Below are 24,836 nucleotides of genomic sequence, written 5' to 3' on the forward strand. Positions count from 1 at the left end.
TTTTGAAAAACCTATTATTGTTGATGGAGAAACGCGACTAACTTATGAAAAGGTCGCAATAAAACAAAATAATTGTGTTGTTAAAACAAAAGTTAAAATATCTCGAGAACTACTACATTTCAGAAAATTTTTGTTGAAAGCATTTCGATTTAAAATGGCGTTTAGAATACTATTCAAAAAGAAAATTGTATTTTTGACTGCAAATAATAAGAATTATAAAAAAATGTTAAAAGTTGTTGTTAGGAAAACTCCAGGATCCAAATTCACTAAAAAAGTTGCTTTTACGTCTTTAAAACGATAAACATTAAATTTTTGACATTGTTTGATGGGGTAATGCAAATAACTTTTAAAAAGGGCATAATTACACGAATTAATTGTTTTTGAAGGAGCAAAATTTCAAATATCTCGAAAACTATCGCATTTTGGAAGATTTTTGTTAAATGCATTTTGATTTTAAATGGTGCTTAGAATTATATTCTGTAATAGAATTAAAATTTTGTATGTCTATTAGTATGAAATTTAAAAACATGTACGAAGTTATTGTTAGGAAAACTTTTTTACCGATTTTTTCTCCATCATCCAATCACAATCAAAATGTTTCTTTTCTCTTTAGGTTTTTGGTAACAAAATATAAAAAATTTAAAAAATGGGTTTTTTCGCAATTTAAATTTTTATTATAAATTTTTGTTTTTTTGAAAAATGATACAACATTTTTTTCAGTGTATATTTTTTCAGACAGAAGTATTCATTCCCTGTAACTCGTTCTCAGATAGTTTTGCTGTATAAAATACAGTAATCGAACAAAAAAAATTGAAATTCATACACATGGAAACGTTTACGCCCTTTTGAAAAGTTGCTCTTGAGTCAAAATAATCTTATTACCTGTGGAAAATATTTAGTCTTGCATTATGGTGAAACGTGTAAAGTTTCATTGGAATCTAAGATGGTCGGTCACGATTTTAAAGATTTTCGGACGGATCTTCGTGGAATTCTTCACTTATTTGAATATGAACCCTTCTTTACGAAACTCCTGTTACCTTATGGGCGCACAAAACTTTATAGTACATAGCATCTTCGTACAAACCAACTAGCTTGAGTCCTACATCATCATCAGCAAACCAATAAAACGGGTAATATAATAATCCGGAAACATAAATACGCCTCAAAATACTGTAAACAGGATGCAATCGCTGGTTATAGCCAGGTTTTTGTTGTTACAATTTCCGATTCCCAATTGAAATATGAACTCTACAGTGAATGCTCGAGTTTAATTTTTCTTATATCTAAATATGATTTGCCTATGGAAATTAATCTATTGGAATAATAATGAAACTTTTTCATGCGAAGTGGTTTTATAGATTTTCAAAAAATGTAGGAAATTGAAAGTCGACACGTTTTTATAAGCACTTCTGTAGATATTCTGAGATTCATCTATGTACTTATGCAAATGATAGCAATTTTATTGGGTTGAAAGAGTCGAAATCAAAAATTCACGTATAATCCTGGAAAATTTAAATCACAAAACCAAATTATTTGTTAGTCAGTTTCGCTCGGTGCGTCGTCATGCACTAAAAAATTTTCAATTTACTAACACGCATACATGCTCATTAGGAAGTAGGGTAAATCATGGAATCCATATTTCATATTTCCAATTATTCAAAGCAGTGCAATGAAGCAGATAGTCGATACACGTATGCACACAATTTGCACTGCTAAAATAAACACACCGCTATGCTGCCCATGATCGCATATCAGTCCCATAAAGATAGGAAATCCCATAGAAAACGGGACAACTATGCGATCATGGGTAGTATGGCATACTGAAATATGAATTGCACATTGGCCGTATAGGCCCGCAGAAAGGCTCGGGGATGGACATCCGAAAGTTGCAGTAATAGCGCAGTGAGCGAACAATGGCTGTTTTGTATCAACAGGACTGGAGATACGTACCTTCATCTTAACCGCAACGGGAATGGTTTCCGCAACGCATTCGACCAGGCTGAAGTCCTCGTTCTGCGGATTACTGTTCGTGCTGGACTGTTGCGGGTCACTTGATTCAGTATATTTAATGCAGGCGTGGTCTGTCGATGATAGCAATCTCATTCGGTATGCCACCAAAGCTCCAATCGATAGACAACATCCGAAGAAAATTACTGCCACGACGGTAACTAGAATACGATTATCGAACTGGCTGTTCGTTTTACCTGACGGTAATAGAGAGAGAGAGAGATACGGGACGTAAATTGAAACAAATATTGATAGCAATGATCAGTAATTACGCTTACCATCCTTGCTTTGAGTGAGAATATTCTCAGCCTTCACTGTTGCTTCGAGCTCATCGGACAATTTATGGCTCATTTGACCACTGCTAGATGAATCATCCACTTGATTAGGGGCGGGCGTGAATTCATCATCGTATAGCTCATTGAGTTCGAATTGTTCGTCCAATTCATCATCCTCCAATGGCGTAATATAGCGATCTCGGAATACTTTGCGAGATACTGATTGTGATAACGACGCAGGATGTGAGGAAGAGAGAATACAGGGAAAATAGCATGCTGTAGATAGGAAACCAAACTTTTTCGCTTATTATACAATGATAGGCCATTGTGGCAACGATAAGTATTATGGGAGTATTACCACATGCGTAAACAACTTTCAGCGAGACCCGAACGTTGGCAGGACAAGGTTGACCGAAGGTTGATTCTTCCACGGCTACCGTACATTTTCGTCGCCCCTGGCAAATCTCTGTCAGTGTGAGACTGGTGTGGGGCGACAGACAGGCTGCAAAGTCAAGACCAATTTTAGTATAAACGGATGATAGTCCAATTACCCCTTGTTTACTTACTTTCCTCATTGGAGGCCGCCGTTTGTGTACAGTGCGAAGTTTCGTAGGCCGTGCGACCGTAGCTGGCACCATAGATGGCAACTCTTGTGTAACGACCGCAGGCCAATCGAATCACATCCTTCTCGCAAGCAATCAGGCTCCGAAACTCGACTACGTTTCCATCGTGATGTCATTTGGACGGCGTGGGAACAGTATAACAAAATGTAGGGATGAGAAGGGAAAACATTCTTTTAATGAACGAATCAATTTGCCTGATTTGGAGGAAAGAAGCTTACACGGTCTGCATATGTGGCTGACTTCCACTAACTTGTGTATGCCGGGACACGGAGCGCTATCGAAATCTTTCGGCGTCGCTCGGAACGTACATTTGCGCTTCTTCTGGCATGCTTCGACCACGATTTGCAGGATTGAGTACTGAAATTAATTGGATTAGGAATTCAGAAGATGTGAAATTTTCACCGACTCATGTTTATTTTATCTTATCGCGTTGATTTGATTTGGTTTGAAAACATCAAACGCTTATATAATGGAGATATTTGAAAATAATTTTTTTATCAGACAACTTCAAAGTTCAAAGTTCACTAATAGTATATCAACTTTCGTGATGTGATAAGCTGTCCATAAAAGCATAAGAGTCCCATATTGAAAAAGAGCAACTGTTCAAGATTAACACATTCATTGAGTCAAATGGATGGAACAACCATGTTTTGGTATTTTTTGGATATTTTCCAAACAAACCTGGTAAACTTCTTTGTGCATTGTGATTCAGTGGTGATACAGAATACAATCCAACAAAAAACTAATTTTCTACAAAAATCCGTATGGGACTCTTATGCTTTTATGGGAAGTAAAGGTCCATCAAGTACTAGCTATTGGCCAATCTGTTCGTGTTTCCAGCTAGTTTGAAACATTCGGTAAGCGTTAGAGCAGTTTACTATGTTTACATTAGAGCTACATTGATTTTCGATGGTATGCTTGATTTCTCATACGGCTCAATGTCATCTCATATCATCATTTTTGTGTGATATCGGGGAGGAAAATCAAGTCGAATTGAGAAAAGTAGCTCCTAGCAAAATTGATAACAGCATTGAATTCACTCATCTATGAACGTCAGTTTGAAAATGTAGTTGATCTATATGTTTTGCTTACAATAAATAGTAAATTATATAGAATGGTAATAGTAAACAAGTAGAGTCCACTGAATGGTACAACAGTGAAGAGGTAGACTTCGCTAAAAATCCAGCAAAAACTTCACCCAACTTCGAGTGAATAATCAACGATCTTTGAAGGACGAACTCAATGAGCAATGCAATAGAATGCTACTCCGGTCTGAACAATCTACGAATCTCGGTCAGGTAATTCTTCTAGTAATAGGCTGGCTGAGTGATTTTATGGATGAAGATGGAATCTATTATTTGAAGCTGCAAGGGTTGCTATATTCGTACTAGTATACACTGCCAATTAAATAAAGACAGTCCCATATTTGTCAAAAATGAGTTCTATGGTGGATTATAATGTGGATCACAAAATTACAATGTACGAAATGTATGAAATTAATCAACTAACACGCACGACCAGGGCTGACTGTCTTTTCCCGGGGGGTAGTAGAGTTCGAAGTGATTTCTATTTGTATTGACGAATGTTCAGACATGGCGTGTGTAAGTGAAAATGAATATTCCCTGATAATAGCTGGTGGCCCTTTGGAAACACCCTCTGTTAACGGGCTGTATGGCCGATGGCTCAGCCAAAATGTGTTTGTTGATTACTGATACTACAAATGTTCTACAGCTAAGTACCAATTACTGCGATAAAACCTTTTTTTCACGGGTACTGAAGCCCGCGTAATAGTGGTGACTAATGGCAAGGGATCTCCGACGACTGACATCCTTTCAGGCTTAGTAGAGGTCGATTTGAATGTTTCTCCTATGGCAAAATTAATACCGATAAGTCTACTATTCAATACAAATTATATCCATCTGATAAAACCGGCCCCTGTAGGTTCACACCAAACATAAGCCAGTTAACATCATCGCAAAATGACGTGATCTAACTAAACAACACTCGGGCATATACGAAGAACTCTTTTGTCTACGTATCCGCCCGGGAAGTAGAGATTAATGGTGTGGTCTCCGAGAGGGGACGAAATATGGGACTGGCTCCTTCCATTTGTCTCAGTCAGTGAAAATTTTAGCATGCAATCAATTGCGTTTTGCAAAAATTGAGAATTTTTTTTTCCTATGAACCACTTATTTTCCTTGGGCCTCATTTCCAACTATTCGCCAGATCTTTTCTTCCAAATTTTGTTCATTTGAACGAGGCTCGTCTATCTGTACGCCATTTTGTGCAGCGGGGTATGAATTGCCGTCGTTGCAAACAACGGGACCATTGAGTTACCCATTGCAGAAACAAGGAACCACATAAACTATCGATATATCCCGCATAGAAATTATACGGGAAAAAATATAGCTTTCTTTTAACCTTTTGTGACGCAGTTGGACGTATACGCCCACCTACTTTTAGTTTTTATTGGATTTCTAGTTAGCGTTGACATATAAATATGAATTCTTTCTTTTTATCAACTCTTAGTCATGTTCAATCGGCTAAAGGTTAAAGCCCCTCCTGAAATTTTTCAAAAATACATTTTGAAAACCGGCGACTTTTAACAAAATTTGTTGCTCATTTGGTTTGAGCAAATTATTGAGAAAAAGTTTAAGAAGGCTAATTCTAATCTCCAAAGGCAATTGTCACGAAATTCAGTGTGCTTTATGCTTTTGCCTGAGCCAGTGCGAAGCGAACGACAAATATAGTAGCTTTTTTATTGTGTGCCTTGTCTGAAGAATAAAAGAAACGGTTACCATAATTGTTGCTGTAGTAATCTGTCGAGATCAGTGAGTAGCAGAAGCAAGAAGTGGTGTTCCAGCCATTATAAAATTATTGATGATTCGCATTGGACCGAGCATTCATAATATGGAACATTTCCTGAAGGTGTAAATGGAGGTTAGACTTTCGGAAGCCGCCTTTATCGAGTTCTATCATGTCAGGCATTTAGCGCTCAACAAATTAGCCCAGACGATACCATTCATTTCAAACTACTTAAAACACATGGTTGTGTGTGACAATGCTATGATTAAGATCTTCCTATGAATGGACGATGAGAAAATCAATGTTCCGGTACAAGATCGGATACCGCTTACTCGCAGATTAATGTCACATTTGGGAGAAATGGAATCCATTCGGGAGGGCAATTATTGAGAGCGAGGAAGAAATCAGATATTTGCGAACATAAAGGCAGCAACTACGATGATGACACGGAAATGTACAATAGCGAGATAGAAATGAACATCAAAAGATATAGACACCTCTAAAAGAAAGCCTCTTCAGCAAATTAGATGTAAGTGCGATGTGTTCTCTTCCATGTGTCGGAAGCAAGTGATGCTGAAATTATTAAGCTCACCTATTTTTATAGTTTCCAGTTATTTTGGTGGTATCATCAATGTTATATTTACCAAATTTGACGTAAATTAGAAGCATTCACTAACCAGTGCTAAGTAATTTTCTTTCGATTAGTGAACAAGTTCTGAGCAGTTTCGCTTAGTAGATTAAATTCTAGGTAATTTCCATTAGTAGATTAAACCATTGAAATATATATTTTACATGGTCTAAAAACCCATGAATTCCGAAATAAAACCTACAAATGTTCAAATATAATATTTACTTAATCTAGGTAATCTTCACAAGTTCCAACGGTTTTGCAATATTGCTGAAAGTCAATAGAGCTAAGGTTTTTATTCTTACTTTGTAGTGAAAGAGGTATTTTTTTGCACTCACTTTACATTTTTACTTTTACTATAGTTGCAGGGATCTGGGAAAATCAGTCTGCGATATTTTTAATTCGTAAGTCCAATGATATAAAAAGTATCTAAAAATAATCTACATAAATAGAGAAATAGATAGTTATTCTCAGTTGCCTGATAATATTGTCGATAATAGTCTTTAATCCATTCCCCACGAGAGTCAAATGAAAAAAACACGTGTTTTTCTTAGAATTGTTATGATTACGACATGATCAGTATCATTTAAATTGAAAATTTCATAAAGTTGAGTTAACGCAAACTTCGGATGAAGTCACAGAATTAGTAATAGTAGCGAGACGCCTGATCATGGAAATAGGAAGTTGAACCTATTTTCTGCATCTTTAAATCGCTTGCCGTATCAGAAGATTTGAAGCAAATTTCGACACTGATATATTCCTATCCATGGAGACAACCTTGACGTTGGTTTCGTTCTCCTGATTAGCAAATGCGTGTTAAGTTTCGTGAGACGGGTTTTTGGATATTTTTCTACTCATTCCAATTTAGCGTCTTCTACACCTTGTAAACGTGTAGTCTAGAATGCGTAGCATTTACAAGCAGCCCTAAATACTTTGAACTATTGAACATTCATTTTTGTAATTAGAGGAATTTCTAACTTGTAAATTAATAATAATCAATTTTAATTCGTCGATGCACTATAGCATTTCTTGTAACAGACAACATATTTTTAAGGTTCTTTAGTGTCCATTGTCCTAGTTTTGGAATTGTTTTCACTAAGAACTATTCATAATTACGTTCTGTTTCCAGTGACTATCTCAAGTCATCAGAATTGATACATTTATGCAATAATTTTTAATTCCTTCCCAAAATAAAATCGTGTCTACGGGTCAGAGGTGGGAAAATACCGGTTTAGTACCGGTACGGTAAACCAAATCTCCACACGTGTTTGTGTTTCCTTTACATTGTGTGCGGTTTTACCGCTGGTTGTGTTTCAACGAAACGCGAAAACCAAACCGAGTTTTGTTTACACAGCACCGCGGTTTGGTTTTGATCAAAGGCGTTGTTTATGTTATATAAAGGCGCGCACACAATGAAGCCAAATCTACCTATCGAACAGTCAGATGGCTACCTATCGTGCAAAATAAACAAACATTCTTCTTTCGGAGAACATGCAAGAAAAGTATTAGTGTTGAGAGAAATAATATCATGGCGAAATATTTCAATCGCCGAAACAAGACACTGTATTCAGTTTATTATACTTTTTTGTAACAATGTAAAATAAATCACATGAAACAGTATTATGAATAATGTGCTATAAGCCACGAAACAGTAGATTTTCAATTCACTCCACTGTTAAACTCGGGTGAAGTCACTCAAAGTTACAGCAAAAACTGTGGGTGCCAGGAACAAAGAAGAGGGGATCATTTTAGGTAGTGTTGCGCATTTCTCTGTACGGGACTATATAATACCACAGACTCTAGTTTTGATTTTCGTTTACCGGTGCACGAGTATGGGAAGGAAACACGAGAATAACGAAACCAAATTTCGGTTGTGTGACGGTTGTGTATTCGGGTTGATGTTTATCGGCTATACTGGTGTTGCTAATATTTTTATTAAGAATTCTAAACACTAAGGGTCCGCCGATGTGTCAAAATTGCATTTTTTTTCAACTTTTTAGTAATGAGTTTTATATTGAAGGAGAAGTTGTTGGCTATTCAAAATCAATAGTTTTGGACATTTATAATGCGCAGGAGGGTTTGCTAATGCGTCAAAATGGATTTTTTTCAGCATTTAAGTAATGAGTTTTAAATTGAAGGGAAAATTGTGTGCCGTTGAAAATATATAATTGTGGAGATTAATTATGCACACGGGAATCCGCCAATGTGATAGAATGAAAGCTTTTTCATGCGGTAACGGCGCAATCAAGTTACAGAATGATAGTATTGTAAGACAAAATTTTCACAGTTTTTCTCCTTTATTCAGGAAAATCAAACAGTTACTATTATTGTTTCATTAATAATTTGGTGCCAATATATATGAAACAAATTTTTATTGAAGGGGTCATTAACACACGGAATAACAAGGGGGTAAAAAAAATGGGAACGCTTACTTTAACCGGTCATATCTCAGCCGTTACATAATCGATTTTAAATCTGTCTTCACCAATAGAAAGATATGTCTTTTGTAAATACGTCAAATTAAAAAAAAGTTGTCTACCGTAAGTTACAGTAAAAAGAGTATAACAAAGTCAGTGAGAAAAAAATGGGAACGCTTCTTTGACTTGCCATATCTTAGCTGTTTGCTCACCAATTTTAATTCTTTCTTCACCATTGGATAGGTAAATCTTTTATAAAAACAGTGAACAAAGAATGATGGAAAACAAATTTGTGTATCTGAAGTAATTATAAAAACAGTAATTGAGAGTCAGTACAGACGAAATTACTTTTTCTGTTCAAACAATCGTATCACGACCGTTTGTCAACCAATTTCAATTTTCCTTACACCAATGCAATCCTTAGAGCTTCTAGACTTGTAATATATGCAATAAATAGTAGATTTTCAAAAATTACTATACTTTTTCGAGTTTTTAGGAGATAGGATTTTTACAATGTACGTAGCATACGGTTGATTGAAATTCTTTGCGACTTGTTAGATTTACGGTTTGAAAATTACCTCTTTACTCAATAGTTCTACATATTATACATGGATATTATTATATCAAAATGATTGCACGAACGTGGAGAAACACATTATTGTATGTAAGTTACTAAATAATAGAGTGTGTTAGGACGATTCAGTAAATACGAAGAAGTTCAGAATTTTGAAATATTCGTCATATAACTTTAAATTTGAAGCGATGACCTATACATTTTAATACACCAGTCGATTGTAATTGGTGGGGGCTACAATTTCTGAAAAAACACATTTTTATATTTTCTCAAAAAATAGCCAAAAGTACGTAGAAGTACAGAAATTTCATTTAGTTGGCAAAAAACGTCGAATTCAAAGCGATGGCCTATACCTTTTTATATACCAATCGATTATAATTGATTTTGGTTACAATTTCTGGAAGAACAATTTGTATATTTTCTCAAAAAATAGACTAAAGTACGTAGAACTACAGTAATTTCATTTAGTTGACAAATAGCTTCAAGTATTCAAAGCTATCACCTATTCCATTTATACACCAATCGATTGTAATTGATTATGGCTACAATTTCTTAAAGAACAAATTTTTATATATTCTCAAAAAATAGCCAAAAATACGTACAAGTACAGAAATTTCATTTATTGGGCAAATAACGACGAATTCTAAGGGATGATTTATACTTTTTTATACACCAATCGATTGTAATTGATTTCGGCTACAATTGTTGCAAGATAAACTTTTCATATTTTCCCAAAAAAACGACAAAAATACGTAGAAGTACAGAAATTTCGTCTGATTGGCACATAACTACAAATTTCCGTACTTCTACGTATTTTTGGCTAATTTTTGAGAAAATATAAACAATTGTTCTACCAGAAATTGTAGCCGCCATCAATTACAATAGATTGGTGTATAAATAGTGTAGGTCATCCCTTTTAATTTGCAGTTATTTGTCAATCAAACGAAATTTCTGTACTTCTACGTATTTTTGTCGTTTTTTTAAGAAAATATAAAAAGTTTATCTTGCAACAATTGTAGCCGAAATCAATTACAATCGATTGGTATATATAAAAGTGTAATCATCACTTTGAATTTGACCTTACTTGCCAACTAAATCAAATTTCCGTACTTCTACGTATTTTGTCTATTTTTTGAGAAAATATAAAAATGTGTTCTTTCAGAAATTGTAGCCACCATTAATTACAATCGATTGGTGTATAAAAAAGTATAAATCATCCCTTAAAATTCGACGTTATTTACCCACTAAATGAAATTTCTGTGCTTATACGTAGTTTTGGCTATTTTTTTTAGAAAATATGTTCTTTCAGAAATTGTAGCCAAAATCAATTACAATCGATTGGTATATAAAAAGGTATAGGCCATCACTTTGAACTCGACGTTATTTGCCAACTAAATGGAATTTCTGTACTTCTACGTACTTTTGGATATTTTTTGAGAAAATATAAAAATGTGTTTTTTTTAGAAATTATAGCCGCCATCAATTACAATCGACTGGTGTATTAAAATGTATAGGTCATCGCTTCAAATTTAAAGTTATATGACGAATATTTCAAAATTCTGAACTTCTTCGTATTTACTGAATCGTCCTAACACACTCTATTATTTAGTAACTTACATACAATAATGTGTTTCTCCACGTTCGTGCAATCATTTTTATATAATAATATCCATGTATAATATGTAGAACTATTGAGTAAACAGGTAATTTTCAAACCGTAAATCTAACAAGTCGCAAGGAATTTCAATCAACCGTATGCTACGAACATTGTAAAAATCCTATCTCCTAAAAACTCGAAAAAGTATAGTAATTTTTGAAAATCTACTATTTATTGCATATATTACAAGTCTAGAAGCTCTAAGGATTGCATTCGTGTAAGGAAAATTGAAATTGGTTGACAAACGGTCGTGATACGATTGTTTGAACAGAAAAAGTAATTTCGTCTGTACTGACTCTCAATTACTGTTTTTACAATTACTTCAGATACACAAATTTGTTTTCCATCATTCTTTGTTCACTGTTTTTATAAAAGATTTGCCTATCCAATGGTGAAGAAAGAATTAAAATTGGTGAGCAAACAGTTAAGATATGGCAAGTCAAAGAAGCGTTCCCATTTTTTTTCTCACTGACTTTGTTATACTCTTTTTACTGTAACTTACGGTAGACAACTCTATTCTTCTATTTTTTAATTTGACGTATTCACAAAAAACATATCTTTCTATTGGTGAAGACAGATTTAAAATCGATTATGTAACGGCTGAGATATGACCGGTCAAAGTAAGCGTTCCCATTTTTTTAGACCCCCTTGGTAGTCCGCGTAACTTTTTACCCCCTTGTTATTCCGAGTGTTAAACGAACAAAAATATTATTTGTTCATAATTCGCCATTGCATTTTAGCACACTTCCCAAAGATAGTGAAACCTCAAAAGGAAATGTGTTCAATCATTTGGAAGTCATCCTATAGAGCAGTTTTGCTTTCAAGATATGAATACGTATGTCTGGGTTTTTCCACAAAAAACTCTCAAATATTGCTTTGATTTTCCGTCGAATCCAGGAGAAGGTTTTCTTAAAAACTCGGCCGCTTGCTCCTTAACTCTTAGCATAATATGCTAATAGAAATTAAGAGTCTTTCGGTACTAATACAATATTGGAAAGTTTTATGATGACGCCGTAATTAACAAAAGAGAAAGTAGATAGAGGCTCTCATTTGCATCCAGGATCTTTTGGCATGTTTGTCTAGATATGATTGCAAGAACACCTCACCGAGAGGATCTGCCTCATAAGTCGACACAGATCTTTCATTAGGACCTTAATCGAAATTTACACAAATGGAGAAAAATCTTGCTTTTCTAAATGTAGTTTCTATTGTAGATATATATTATTTTATGAAAATGTTTTTCCTAAAGCATTTATGGCTAAACCTTATAACAATATTCTCGTGTTTTTTCAAAGGAAACGCGACGATTATTTTTCCTCGCAGCAGAATTCATAGCGCTATTCGGCGCAAGATTCATCGCAATTTGTTTCTTATGGGATGAATGACACTTTAAAAAACCTGTTTTAATCCACCTAGTGGTCCAATTGTGCCTCTCCCATTTCGCCAAACTATGACTCCATGGCTGATTATGTTCAATATAATTGTGGAACTGCGTATTACATTCTTAAAAAACTTTGCACTTAGACACAATGGCTCGCCAGCCACGAACTTGATCGGCTACGTGTTGACGGTGAAACACTTGAAACAAAAAATTATAATCTTTAATTCGCACACATTTTAATAAATTTTCCATCATTTTGATATTATAATTATTGATTTTCAATGGCCAACAACTTCTCTTTCAATATAAAACTCATTACTAAAAAGTTGAATAAATTCAATTCGATGACGCATCGGCGGACCCCCCAACGCATTGTACATGCCCAAAACTATTGATTTTCAATGACACACAACTTGTCCTTTAATATAAAACTCATTACTAAAAAGTTGAAAAAAAGTCAATTCCGACGCATCTGCGAAAATGTCCAAAACTATTTATTTTCAATGGCCAATAACTTCTCCTGCAATATAAAACTCATTACCAAAGTTTCTATTTTGACGCATCGGCGGACCTCCTGCACATTGTAAATGTCCAAAACTATTGATTTTCAATGGCCAACAACTTCTTCATAAATAAAACTCATTACTAAAAAGTTGAAAAAAATCCATTTTGAAGCATCGGCGGACCCTCCTGCGCATTGTAAATGTCCAAAACGATTGATTTTCAATGGCCAACAGCTTCCCCTTCAAAATAAAACTAATTACTAAAAAGTTGAAAAAAATTCCATCTTGTCTTGCTGAGTGACTCGGTATGGTTTTAGAAACTGAGACTCGGTAAAGGTTTTGAATTCGTTTACCGTTTCAACGAAATCAAAACCAAATACGATGTGTATCACTCGTTTACACGTATTGAGATTTTGAGAACCGTACCGGTGAATGTACGTACCGGTTGGTTTTCTTACCCACCTCTGCTACGGGCCTGTATCGCGACATTAAACATGTTGTCTGGCCGTCACCTTGTGTTCTAGCGGCAGATCTCCGTTGAACAAATCTCTTCGGCCTCGTTCCAGTTCAAGATGTGCTGGCTATCCTCAATCTCCTCTGTATGTCTCACATATAGATATTTTTAGACACGATAGATATCCAAATTTAGTTACTTCTTCACTTTTGGTACAGCCTGTCTTCACTTTCCTGATACGATCTCTGCTACTCTTATGTTGAAATCAATCCTTTTTGTGTATGTATTTTACCTTCCTTATAAAAAGCCTAATAATGTTTCTCATTGTTTCAAATTTGTATTTCTATCTGCATCCTTTAGTCTGAATAAAATTGCATAAATATTTTTTTGTATATCGATCTGGATTCCTTGTTTTAAGACGTAGATGTGTCAAGATGTATTCGCTTTAGTATTAATGTAAAACATAATCTTGAATTTCAAACAAATCCTGATTATCATTCTATGTTTTCAAGAAATTTAAATTGAAGAGCAAAGAAATTTGTATCTTAATAAAAATTTGATATTGTTATCCATCGAGATATCCAGACGCATGCATTTTGAGCGCTAGACATATACGTGGTTAATCTCAGGTTTTAGTTTGCTCCAAACTTTCGAGTGGGTTATTCTCCCCTCGAAAATTTTCAAGTGGGTGGTACTACCCATACTACCCACGTGTTCCGCCGAAGTTTTAACAGGAATCAATCAACGTGATTCTCTTGAAATTTAGAGATTCACTCAAATAATATTTTATGTGGGAATATGCGCTGTATATCAAAAACTCCTTAGAAAGTAACCATGAGAATCAACAGAAAAGATGAAAAAATCTACAATTGCAAAATTGAATAATGTTTCCATGCTTATAAAACTGCATTGCTTCAAATATCAAGATAAAAATCGCATGAATGATCTTCACTATACAAAAGCCGGGGATATTCTTTAACCCAAGTCAAAGGCTAGATTGACGCTTAAGTAACTAAGTCTATATAATAGTTTGATTAGACAAAGAATATATTATCAATAATTAGTGGAATAAACACTTTGTTCTATTTCAAATCCCGAAACTAAATAAAACATACCACAAATAGAACGAAACACAGGTTATTTAATTTAAAGCACAAAACTGTTTCGTTGGCATAGCGAACGTATTCATGCACGAATGTGGTTTGTTTCCTGTAAGAGCTATTAATTTCCAAAGCAAATGATAAATTCTGTTGTTTATTTGTCCAGCAAAACATCGTGTTCCGCTTTGTAATCGTAACAAGAGTAATCAAATATATCGATGGCGAGCTTTTAAATGTGTTATACTTCTATGAACCGATGCCTAATATTTCATTCCATTTCCTTTTTGGTCCGACAAATCAAACTGTCGAACAGAAAATAATAGCAGGGATATTATGCAGGATGACTGCTATTCATCACAGCTAATGAACTATGTAGAGACAAATTGAGGTTAATTCAATTCTGTCCCTTGCACTATAGGATAAAAATCGGAATTTATGTCGAAAAATAACTTCTGTTGTACGATTTGTTTATGGAAATTATAATTAGTACAGCAACAGTAACTATTCACAATGATATTTGAATCTAAAATTAAATGTTAGTGATTTTACTTTATGACTAGAGGATAGAGTCTGGCAATTAAGTCTAAAAGTAGCATTGATCGGAGTATCTTTTCCAATCCTAACTATTTATTTTTATTATGTACGCGCTTTTCAAGCATATTAGGAGAGTTGCCTCTCAACCAATTATTTTCGAAGTAATCACAAGTGCAACTTGTGCGGCTATATTGAGAGCTAATGTTGTCAATACAAGAAGTCTAAGGCATTGTCGCCATACTTTGCTGAAGATAAACACAAATTCCCGGAGATAAAATTTTTGTTATACTAAATAGCTTTACTACACCACTGTGCCTTGGGCTGATATATTAGCTTAACCTGATATTTATCCAACTCGAATTGAATATATGATCCCCGCGAGAATTTGAATATCTGACATATTGTATTACAACTGCCTTCTTCTTTTCCTGTTTGTAGGTATCCTAATATTCCGAATCCATGCTCGCACAGATAACGGAATAACAAAAACTACTAGCAGCAGATTGCGAAACAAGGTTGAAACGGCCACTGCAAGATAGGAACAGGTGAATCCGAATGAAACCTTGGAATAAATCAGTCGAGGAAATATTTATCGTCCCAGGTACATTTCTGCTTCGGAAGAAATGGTTCTTTCTTTTGCATAAAAAATCGTTTCCAGCTAATATGCCTCACTGATGATAGGAGAGTTGGTATTTTATCAGTGTCTCTGCAACTTGTGACCTAAGAAGGATAAAGTTCAACATCGTTTATGGGTAATTTACATGTTTCGCTGCCTCCTGAAAGCACCCAAAAATCCCAACAAAATGGCACGTACCTAAACCCTTGCCGTATGAATGTAAGTATGTATCATCTGGTGTCAAATGTTCTAACACGCTCTCGGGAAACATGCTAAGGATGAAAGTTTAGACATCAGTCAGCCGGGTTCAAATTACTAAATATAGAATACAATCAATACGATATCTTGATAATTCTAATTTTTTGTTGTGCGATGATGTCGTATTTCACACAAAGCTCACCTGTAGCACGTAATGCTGCGTACATTTGCTTTTCACTTTATCAGGCAGGACAGTGTCGTTGAGGCTGGGTTCCATTAGCGCAAATGACACGTTGCCTAAGATGAAAGGACTGTCCGATGCCAGCGTGGTCGACTCTACGGAGTAGCGGCTTTCACGGTTGCTGTCAGTGAAAGAGCATGACAGCGAAGAATTTTCTTCTACAAAATTTGTATACGGAAACGAAAATAATATAAACGTTAAACCCTCTCTCGAAAAGATCCGATAAGTTTTTGTTCAAAAGGCGAAAGGAACAAGAATTTAATAATCTAAATATTTTGACTTTGCTCGACAATGGAGCAAGAAATTGCAAACCTACCTGTTCTTCCGTACTGCACCAGCTCTACGCTGATGCTGGTGCCAATCGGGCAGGAAAGATTCATCAGCTCGTCTTCACAATTTGTTCGTCGAAATGCACGTAGAGTGCTGGAGAGCAGCCCTGCAAAGAGAAAGCAAGAATGATTTGTTTTCGGATGTTGTTGGATTGCTTCCATTTTTAAAGTAAGGCACCGAAACAATTGAAAACATTAACTGCAGGGGATAGAAGAGAAATTGCCTACATCTTTTTTCAGAATGCTCAACACAAACCATTATTTCAGATCTCTTTATTCAAAGTGGCATTTAAGATGGCGAATTTCCAAAGAAATGAATGTTTTGGTGGACTAGTATTTGTTGATGAATCACTTATGTAGATGCAATATCTATTCAGAAATTCGTTTATTAAACATAAAAATGCACTAGGCGTTCCTAAACGCTCTTGCGTTATAGTGGCTAAAGATTGTTTCAGGTTCTTGAAAAAAAGATATGCCAAAAATGAAAGTCGATATAAAATCTTGGTTCTCGACATCATTTTAAAAGTGGTGGAAGAAAAAGGCGCCACGGTAAAAAAATTGTCCAACCGCCATTTTGTGATAAATATTGCTCGGTAATGACCATTAATATTACGAATCTCATTAGACGAATTTCGCGCCAAATCGTATTCAGAGTTGGCAGCACTCTCTCAGATTCTAATGAAACTTTCTGCACCTGAAGACTTTGTCACAAAAAGCCACTTTGCATATTTTGTTTTTTTTTCAAAAATGATCTAGACTGTCTTTTGAAAAGGGCCAAACTTTTTTACCAATTTTTTTCAAATGGCTCTAAAAATGACAAATCCCACAAAAAAATGTTGTAGGAGTGGTTTTCACAAAATTAGTCAAATTTTCGAATGAAAATATTGAAAAAATTCTTCATTGACTCCTACACTGAAAAAATCGATTTTAAAAATTTAAAGTAGATTTTCAAAAAAAAACCATTTTTCATTTGAATTTTGTTCCAAGATAGATAATTATGTTCCCTACCTACCGTCAAAAATTCAAGTTGGGCGCTTTTGAGGTAAAAAAGTTATTTGAAAAAAAATTTCCCTTGTCCGAACTGAATTTTTTTTCTTCAGTGTATTTTTATCGAAAACTAAACCAATGACAGTCATAATCATCTCAGAATCCAATAAAATTCAGTCTGTGAGAAGATATTGTCTAATTTGGCAACTAAGCATATTTTTATTAAGGGGTTAACTACTTTTTAATTTTTCATGAAACCGATTTTTTTTTATTACTTTATGTGAAAGTACAACTCCTTGCGAATGGTTTCCCAAATTTTTATAAAGATCCAAGAAATAGATCGAAAGGTACAGCGCTTCCAAGCTCGCTTCGTCTACCAAAAGCAGTGGTAATTTGAAATTTTAAACTCGATTTTCTAGAAATGTCGTTTTACTAAAAATGGTTTTTCCGTAAACACAATTGCCGAAAAACTACTCAATTTTCCTATTTTTTTTTTTTCAATTGATCGTAATTGATTCCTTTTTGACGTAGGACTACGTCTTTGTTTTCGATATGGGGGTGCACTCTGCAAATTCTACAAAAATGGCATGTAACGAAAAGTGGTCCAATTTTAAACGCATATAATTCAGCCATCTCACGATAAATTTCCAATTTTTTTGCACAAATCGCCCCGAAATACTTCTAAGAATAGATTTCAATAGATAAACCCGAAGATTTTTGGTATCATAGCATTAAAAAATTAAATAATATGCAACCATGTCAAAATATCGCGCATTAACACACAGAAGATAGCGCTTCCCAAGCCCAGTACGACGGAATGGTGAACCTAGCGCGCAACGCTTCTATGAATGACGTCATCATCGACTATTTAAAGAACGGACTTGGCCAGACACGCTTAGTTCCCTGTTGACCGGCTGGCAAAGCAGATCACTGCGCTGTGTTTTTACAGCCAGCGGAGCTGAGCTAGTAGTCCGTTACACTGGCTGTGGAGGGACGCTACCCTGTTTCGTCCAACAGGCGACCGCTCCAACTGCTTCCTAAATGCCGCTGTAATGTTGCCAGTAAATTTTTGGTTTAACTAGCACATGTATTTGCTATTTGCGCTTGAAATTAAGTAATGTAGTGGTAGTAATAAGCTTCCCATTTTGGTTTAAACGCAAGGACAGTTTTAAAAACAGGTTTTGATTAATTAGTTTAGCTCATCTAAGCAATTTTATCAATTCTGTAATTTAAAAGGAATTTTACCGAACTTGGTGAATTTGGCCCCACTTGCAGCTGGTATAATCAACCTGCACAAAGTGTTGCATAACGCAGGGCTGTTTTTTGGAACAAAATCATTCAGCCCTTCGCTATGCAAAATCACGATATTATGATAGAAGGGCTAAGCGCGGTCGTTCCTTTCAATCGGGAATGGCCGCGTAGAATTTTGGTGAAACGCGCTAATAGTGTCGTGGTGGTACTAGTTGTCTCTTTCGCTCTACCCATCATCATCAGCGTTGACTCATTTTGCATTGTGCGCTTGGTTTCAATGTTTGGGGCGAATGTAGGTAGGTAGGGGAACTGGCGGTAAAATGAACACGTTGAGCAAAGTCATTATTTTCTAACTAAAAAGTGAATGAGATATTACAATCACCTTATATGTTTCTTGTTAGACATGTTTTGTATATATCTGGTAAAAATGCTTCGTCATAAACACATTTTTTCAAACATGATTCTTGATTTCTAAACATGTCCAAAAATGAGACATGTTTATAGCGAGTGGGTAAAATGAACATGTGGTGGTGGTAAAATGAACAGCTTCTGGTGACCTGCAACATGTCCTGTATGTATGCAATGCGCAGCGTTGGAAAGCATTTTCCGATCAATGCTAATATCCCAAATCCCACCAAATCATGAGCTTTGCATACACACAGGGCATTTTGCAGGCAAAAAAATTGTTACGGAAGAATTGAATTTTCATGACGTAACATAAACCATTTTACAATCCTGTGGCATCGAAACACATCTACAAACTTGGGGTTATCCATGGATGTTTGAAGTTTTAGGATCTGTTTGAGACCAACTAGAAAGCTTGTTTTATACATGAGATGTGATTATATTGTCTAAAATTTTATTTTTCTTCACCGGTCCGGGTGTTTTTTTCTACAAACTAAGTACTAAGAAAATAAATATTTTACATTAAGTAGTATAGTCCTACGTCTACAGTTCGTGCAACCCCATAGGGCTGCCCCTTATAGTTTTTTATTCATAAATTTTTGTTTCATGGATAAGAATTTTTAATACAATTTTTAGAGCTTAAAACAGCGATGTTTTACTTAAAACGTTCTCGAATGCAGAAAAAAATTATCATTTATTCAACTAATCGTTAAGGTACGAGGAATATCCATATACTAATAAAAAAATTTAGTTTTTAGATGATCTATTGGTCTCCATTCGTGATCACCCCAAACCTCTTAAATAATATATAATATATTTTTATAAACTTATGCTTGTTTATTTTACTGAAAAATTCACCACCAAATTTTTCAAGCTTGATGTAATGAAAACATTTCTTTATTTCTTTACGTAAATTCAAACTTTTGTGACTTTTTTATCACAAAAAGGTATGTAACCCCTTAATCAAGAATCCCATTTAAAAGAGTTTATGTCGTTAAACAAATATTCCATTATTACTTTTTTATTTTTACATTTCTTATAAAAGAAATGTATAGAATTCGCTCAAACTTTCAAGATTTTTTAAGAGGCCCGGAGGGCCGAGTCTTATATACCAATCGACTCAGCTCGACGATTTGGGACAATGTCTGTGTGTGTGTGTGTGTCTGTGTGTGTGTGTGTATGTAACGGACAAATTCTCATTCGTGTTTCTCAGCAATGGCTGAACCGATCTTATCCAAACCAATTTTAAATGAAAGAACTAAAAAACAGTATGAACGCTATTAATTTGTTTTTGATTCTGATGTTTAGTTTCCAAGATATGAATGTTTGAATGCGTAAAAATGGCGTTTTTTGCAGTTTTTTTTAATTATCTGCCGAAATTGACAATATAGATTAACAATTTATATGTTTTTAGACAGCTTTAACGAATACCTTTCGAACAAGCTATAGATTATTGAAATCGGACTATTATCAAAAGAGATATTTAACATTAAATGCGGACGAAAGATTTTTATCATTTCCCATTGCCAGAAATATGACCAAAAACATGTAATCTATTTTTAACGCCAAAACGGCTTATTTTAGGACAATAGTATCTTCGGTGAATTTAATGGAGGCAATATGCCCTTTCTTTTGGTATTGTGCTTTTGCTGATTAATCCCCCTATGAGTGAGATATTTTCACAAATTTTCTTGGAAGTGATTATATCGAAATGATGCCTTCAGCAAATTTGTAGCTCTTACTTTTGCGAATAACTTTACTGAAGACTTCAAATATCTATTTTGAATATTTCAAAAGTTATGGCTTGTTGTTTGTGGATTACTCTTTGTCGCCTATTTATTGTTCAATATTGTAATAATCTATTGAAATAAGCCAAACATTATTTCGATAAAACGAATTTTGTATTTCATTTTTCTATCTACAACCGCTAGAAATAATCACCGAACACTTCCAAGTTCTCTGGAAGGAACTTGATAACTTATCAGTGCAAAAATGTTCATTTGTGCGAACCTTCTGACTGCAATTTTTCTAACTTATAACCATCGGATCGATCTGAAACATATCGGAAAATAAAAAGCGAAATAAATAACTCCAAGCAACAGCGTTGCCAAGAGAAGGTTTTGGGGTTTAACACCATACAACCCCCCCTTCCCCCCACCACGCCCAAAAAAAATTGGATTGAAGCTGAAAATTTATTGATGCAGACTGATTTAATCCAATATTACAATAACAATTATCTGATCCGTACATTGATATCCTGTTGTTGTAAACATCATGAGGACTTTTGATAAATTGTCGAAATGGGGTCCTGATATGTAACTGATCTATTGGTCTTGATTTCACAGTTGTCTAATAGCATCAATATCAAATTCCTGCCTGAAAACATTCCAATAGAAAATTCCAGAGTTCTGTAATCAATCATAATCCTCAGATTTCTTTTCAAATTGAGCTCGTTTTTGTAGAGATGTACTGTAATAAGAGTCTTTATTTAATAGGAAGCGACGTTAAAATTGATTTAATGTCTATGAAACATAGAACTGCGCACCAAAAAAAAAATGCACAACTTTCAACATTTGCTAAAAATGTTTTTGCCTTTCTCATTCACTCTAAAATTCGTCAATCTAATCCCGACCGGGAGGGCCGAGTGTCATATGCCAATCGACTCAGTTCGTCGGGATCGGAAAATGTCTGTGTGTATATGTATGTGTGTATGTGGAAAAAAATGTGACCTCTGTTAATCAGAGATGGCTGGATCGATTTGTTGAAAGTTAGTCTTAAATGAATGGTACAACCTTCCCATCGGCTGCAGTTGATTTTTTTTATTGATTGGACTTCCGGTTCCAGAGTTACGAGTTGAAGAGTGCAATCACACAGCAAATTCCCATATAAACTGAAATGAAAAATTTTCAAAATCAAATTTGTATTTTTGATGCCAAATGACTTTAAAATGCATGAAACATTGAGATTTGATGTAAACTCGAAAAAAATAATGTTTGACAAAAATTGATTTTTTTTTGACTTTAGGTTATGCAATCACTCTAAAAATCGTCAATCATACCGGCCCGGAGGGAGTATGCATTGAGTGGTTGCTACTTTAAAATTAAAACTAGTTTAAAATTTCTTAACAAGTTGAAAATTTTCGGCAAGACCCGGACCTCCCGGATCTTACTATGTGATACTGAAACATCGCTTGAAACCAGCGGCGGTCAAGCGATGTTTCAGTATCACATAGTATCTCAAGATCGTGGCTGTCGATCCGTTGTACGTATGTGCAAATCGTACTGAACATGTAATATTCATTTTCACCATTTTATTGAACATAACCATCGTAGTCTGGACAAATGAGAAAAGCACAATTGCACCAATAGGTGGATTAAAACAGGTTTTTATTTTGGGAATGCGTTGAGTTGAGACGAAAACGTAATATGATTAATAACGAGGATAACACTTTCCGAATGTAGAGAGAAATTTATGAAAAATTACGATTTCCATTCGATTCTAGCAGGTTCTGATCGACTTTGATGAAAATTTGACTTTTGTTGTATGACCAATTATATGTATAGGTCACATATTCAAAAACAGTAATTTAAGGTCAAGATGACATCATTTTGAAACCGCAAATTTCGGAGGTTTAGTATCTTCGATGAGTTTTACAAACGTTAAACAGCGCATCATTTGATAAAATAATTTTGGCGGTATATCGTCCAAGAAGTATTTATGGTGATTTTTCTCAGGTTAATATTCATGACTACAATAAAGACTCAACAAATTCGCTAAAAACACGAACTCTGTTACTATTTTCTGAAAAATTATTTCTGCATAATTTTAAAACTTCAAAAATTACGGTTTCGGAATTATGCCGTTTGGACTGTAAGATCGATTTTCACCAAACCCCCACCAATTGTAAAATTGGTATTGTAAAAAAAACGTAAGGGCGATACTTCAATGCTGATAGGTGGGACCGAAAAAGTAAACAATCGTCAAAGGGGCGATACTATCATTTTGTCAATTTCAATAGCAAACACAAATTTTAATTTAATAATTTCAAATACTTCATGAAGTTTTGGGTTTCGATCACTGAATCATGCAATCTAGGATGTAAAAAAACACAATAGTTCTTAAATAGAAAATAAAACCATGTCTGGAAATATTCACTGTTGATTTTCTTTGAATGGTGTCACTGCTAGTATCGCTTTTTTCCAGAAAAAGCGTTGATTTTTAGGTCTCAGTCGCGTTGGAAATTTGAGTAAAGTATAAACTTCATTTCGATTAAAAAAAAATCGATTTTTTGGCTCAGTACAATATACATAACCCCTTTAGGAAAATTCAGTTTTCCCACCACCATGCATTGATTGAGGAATTTAGATATTTTATTAACAGAGCATTAGCAATAATTCGTTTGTATGTCTATTTTATGGGCCATTTTTTCGCTTTCCCATTGATTTGGTTTGAGATTTCTAGCACTGATGTTGTCCTATGCTGATTTGAGCGATTCTCTGTGTACTGCCACAATCCCATGTAGTATGTGTTATCAAAAACATCGCGAAGCATCAAGTTCTAAATGTTCTCAAACGATATAATATCCGAAGAGAGTGATAAGAGTTATAAGAAATGTCTCATCACACTGTTAGGTGGATTAAAAGCGTTTTTTGTTTAGGGCTGAGGAAGAATTAGAGAAAGAAACAACCACCACAACATTATGTATTGAATTTTACATAATTATTTATTTACTTTTATATTTTTAAGACAAAAAACTATCTTCATGCATGCTATTTTGTATTATTTCTATACAAGGAAAATATTTTTGGTTCATCTTCTAAATTACAATACCTTTTCGTCGCTGCTTTGCCCCCAGGAATAGGCACAAAACTGTGGAATTTTTGAGTACCAGATATTGTTTTTGCGTTATTATACAGCTATTGGAGTTCTTCTGACATTTTGTTGTGCCGTTCAGTGAATATGTAGAAGAAAATTAATTTTGTGATATTTTTATCAGTTGTTATGGTATTTCCATAGTTGCGAGCAAGACTTCGCTTTGCCATTCGCTAGAGTGCCAGCAATAGCATCACAGGGTCCTTTTCCATGAGATGCTGCAACAAAATGCCATTCTGCGCTTAAGGTTGGAGAGAGAATCGGCAAAAATCAAAAATGAAAAAAGCAGTTTTTTCCACACCGAGTGTTAGATCTTCACAAAAATCAATCAGCAGCACTGTAACAACATTTTACATAAGCTGATTAAGCTGATTGATTTTTGTGAAGATCTAACACTCGGTGTGGAAAAAAACTGCTTTTTTCGTTTTCGATTTTGTCCCATTCTCTCTCCAACCTTAACTCATACTTTGACTGGAATCTACACAAGCTTGCAAAGTTTTTCTTATTTTTGTATTGTGCTGCTGCTCCATCAGACATAAAATAAATTTTAGAAAAGTTTGTCAATTGTTTATAAAATTTATCAGTTTTGAGAGGAATAAATGAACTGCAGTCTTCAAGTCTTCCAGTTTTCTTGTCTTCCAATCTTCCAGTCTTACAGTCTTCCAGTCTTTTAGTTTGCGAAACTTTTCGAAATTTATAAAAATTCAATTAATTTTAGAGGCGTCTACCTGTTCCTTGGTTAAATAGATTTTACACAAAAGTTATAACAATTTATTTATTGAAAGGTGAACCGATGCAGCCGGAGTTATTTTCAATTCTTAAAGACGACTTGCGTTGACTGGTCAGATTCCGATAACTGATCGGAGCAACGATTTACCTGATATGTCATGCGCATGGTGCACTAATGAAAAAATTATTCAAAGCTTACTCATTTTTTACAATTATATCCTCCAAGCGTTAATGGACTATTCAAAGGTAA

General features: G+C 34.7%; 1 protein-coding gene across 1 annotated transcript in view; it reads right to left on the reverse strand.

The window, feature by feature from the left end:
• LOC131683508 (uncharacterized) overlaps positions 1-24,836 on the reverse strand; it is a 67,958-nt gene that overhangs the window by 14,218 nt on the left and 28,904 nt on the right. Inside the window, exons 2-8 of the mRNA XM_058965541.1 lie at positions 16,330-16,449; positions 15,975-16,171; positions 3,124-3,262; positions 2,849-2,998; positions 2,641-2,784; positions 2,286-2,501; positions 1,951-2,204 (exon numbers count right to left, since the gene is read on the reverse strand). Coding sequence (XP_058821524.1) covers positions 1,951-2,204; positions 2,286-2,501; positions 2,641-2,784; positions 2,849-2,998; positions 3,124-3,262; positions 15,975-16,171; positions 16,330-16,449 — 1,220 coding nt within the window. The remainder of the gene's footprint in view (positions 1-1,950; positions 2,205-2,285; positions 2,502-2,640; positions 2,785-2,848; positions 2,999-3,123; positions 3,263-15,974; positions 16,172-16,329; positions 16,450-24,836) is intronic.

Source organism: Topomyia yanbarensis, chromosome 2, assembly GCF_030247195.1.
Source record: "Topomyia yanbarensis strain Yona2022 chromosome 2, ASM3024719v1, whole genome shotgun sequence".
Taxonomy (NCBI): Eukaryota; Metazoa; Arthropoda; class Insecta; order Diptera; family Culicidae; genus Topomyia; species Topomyia yanbarensis.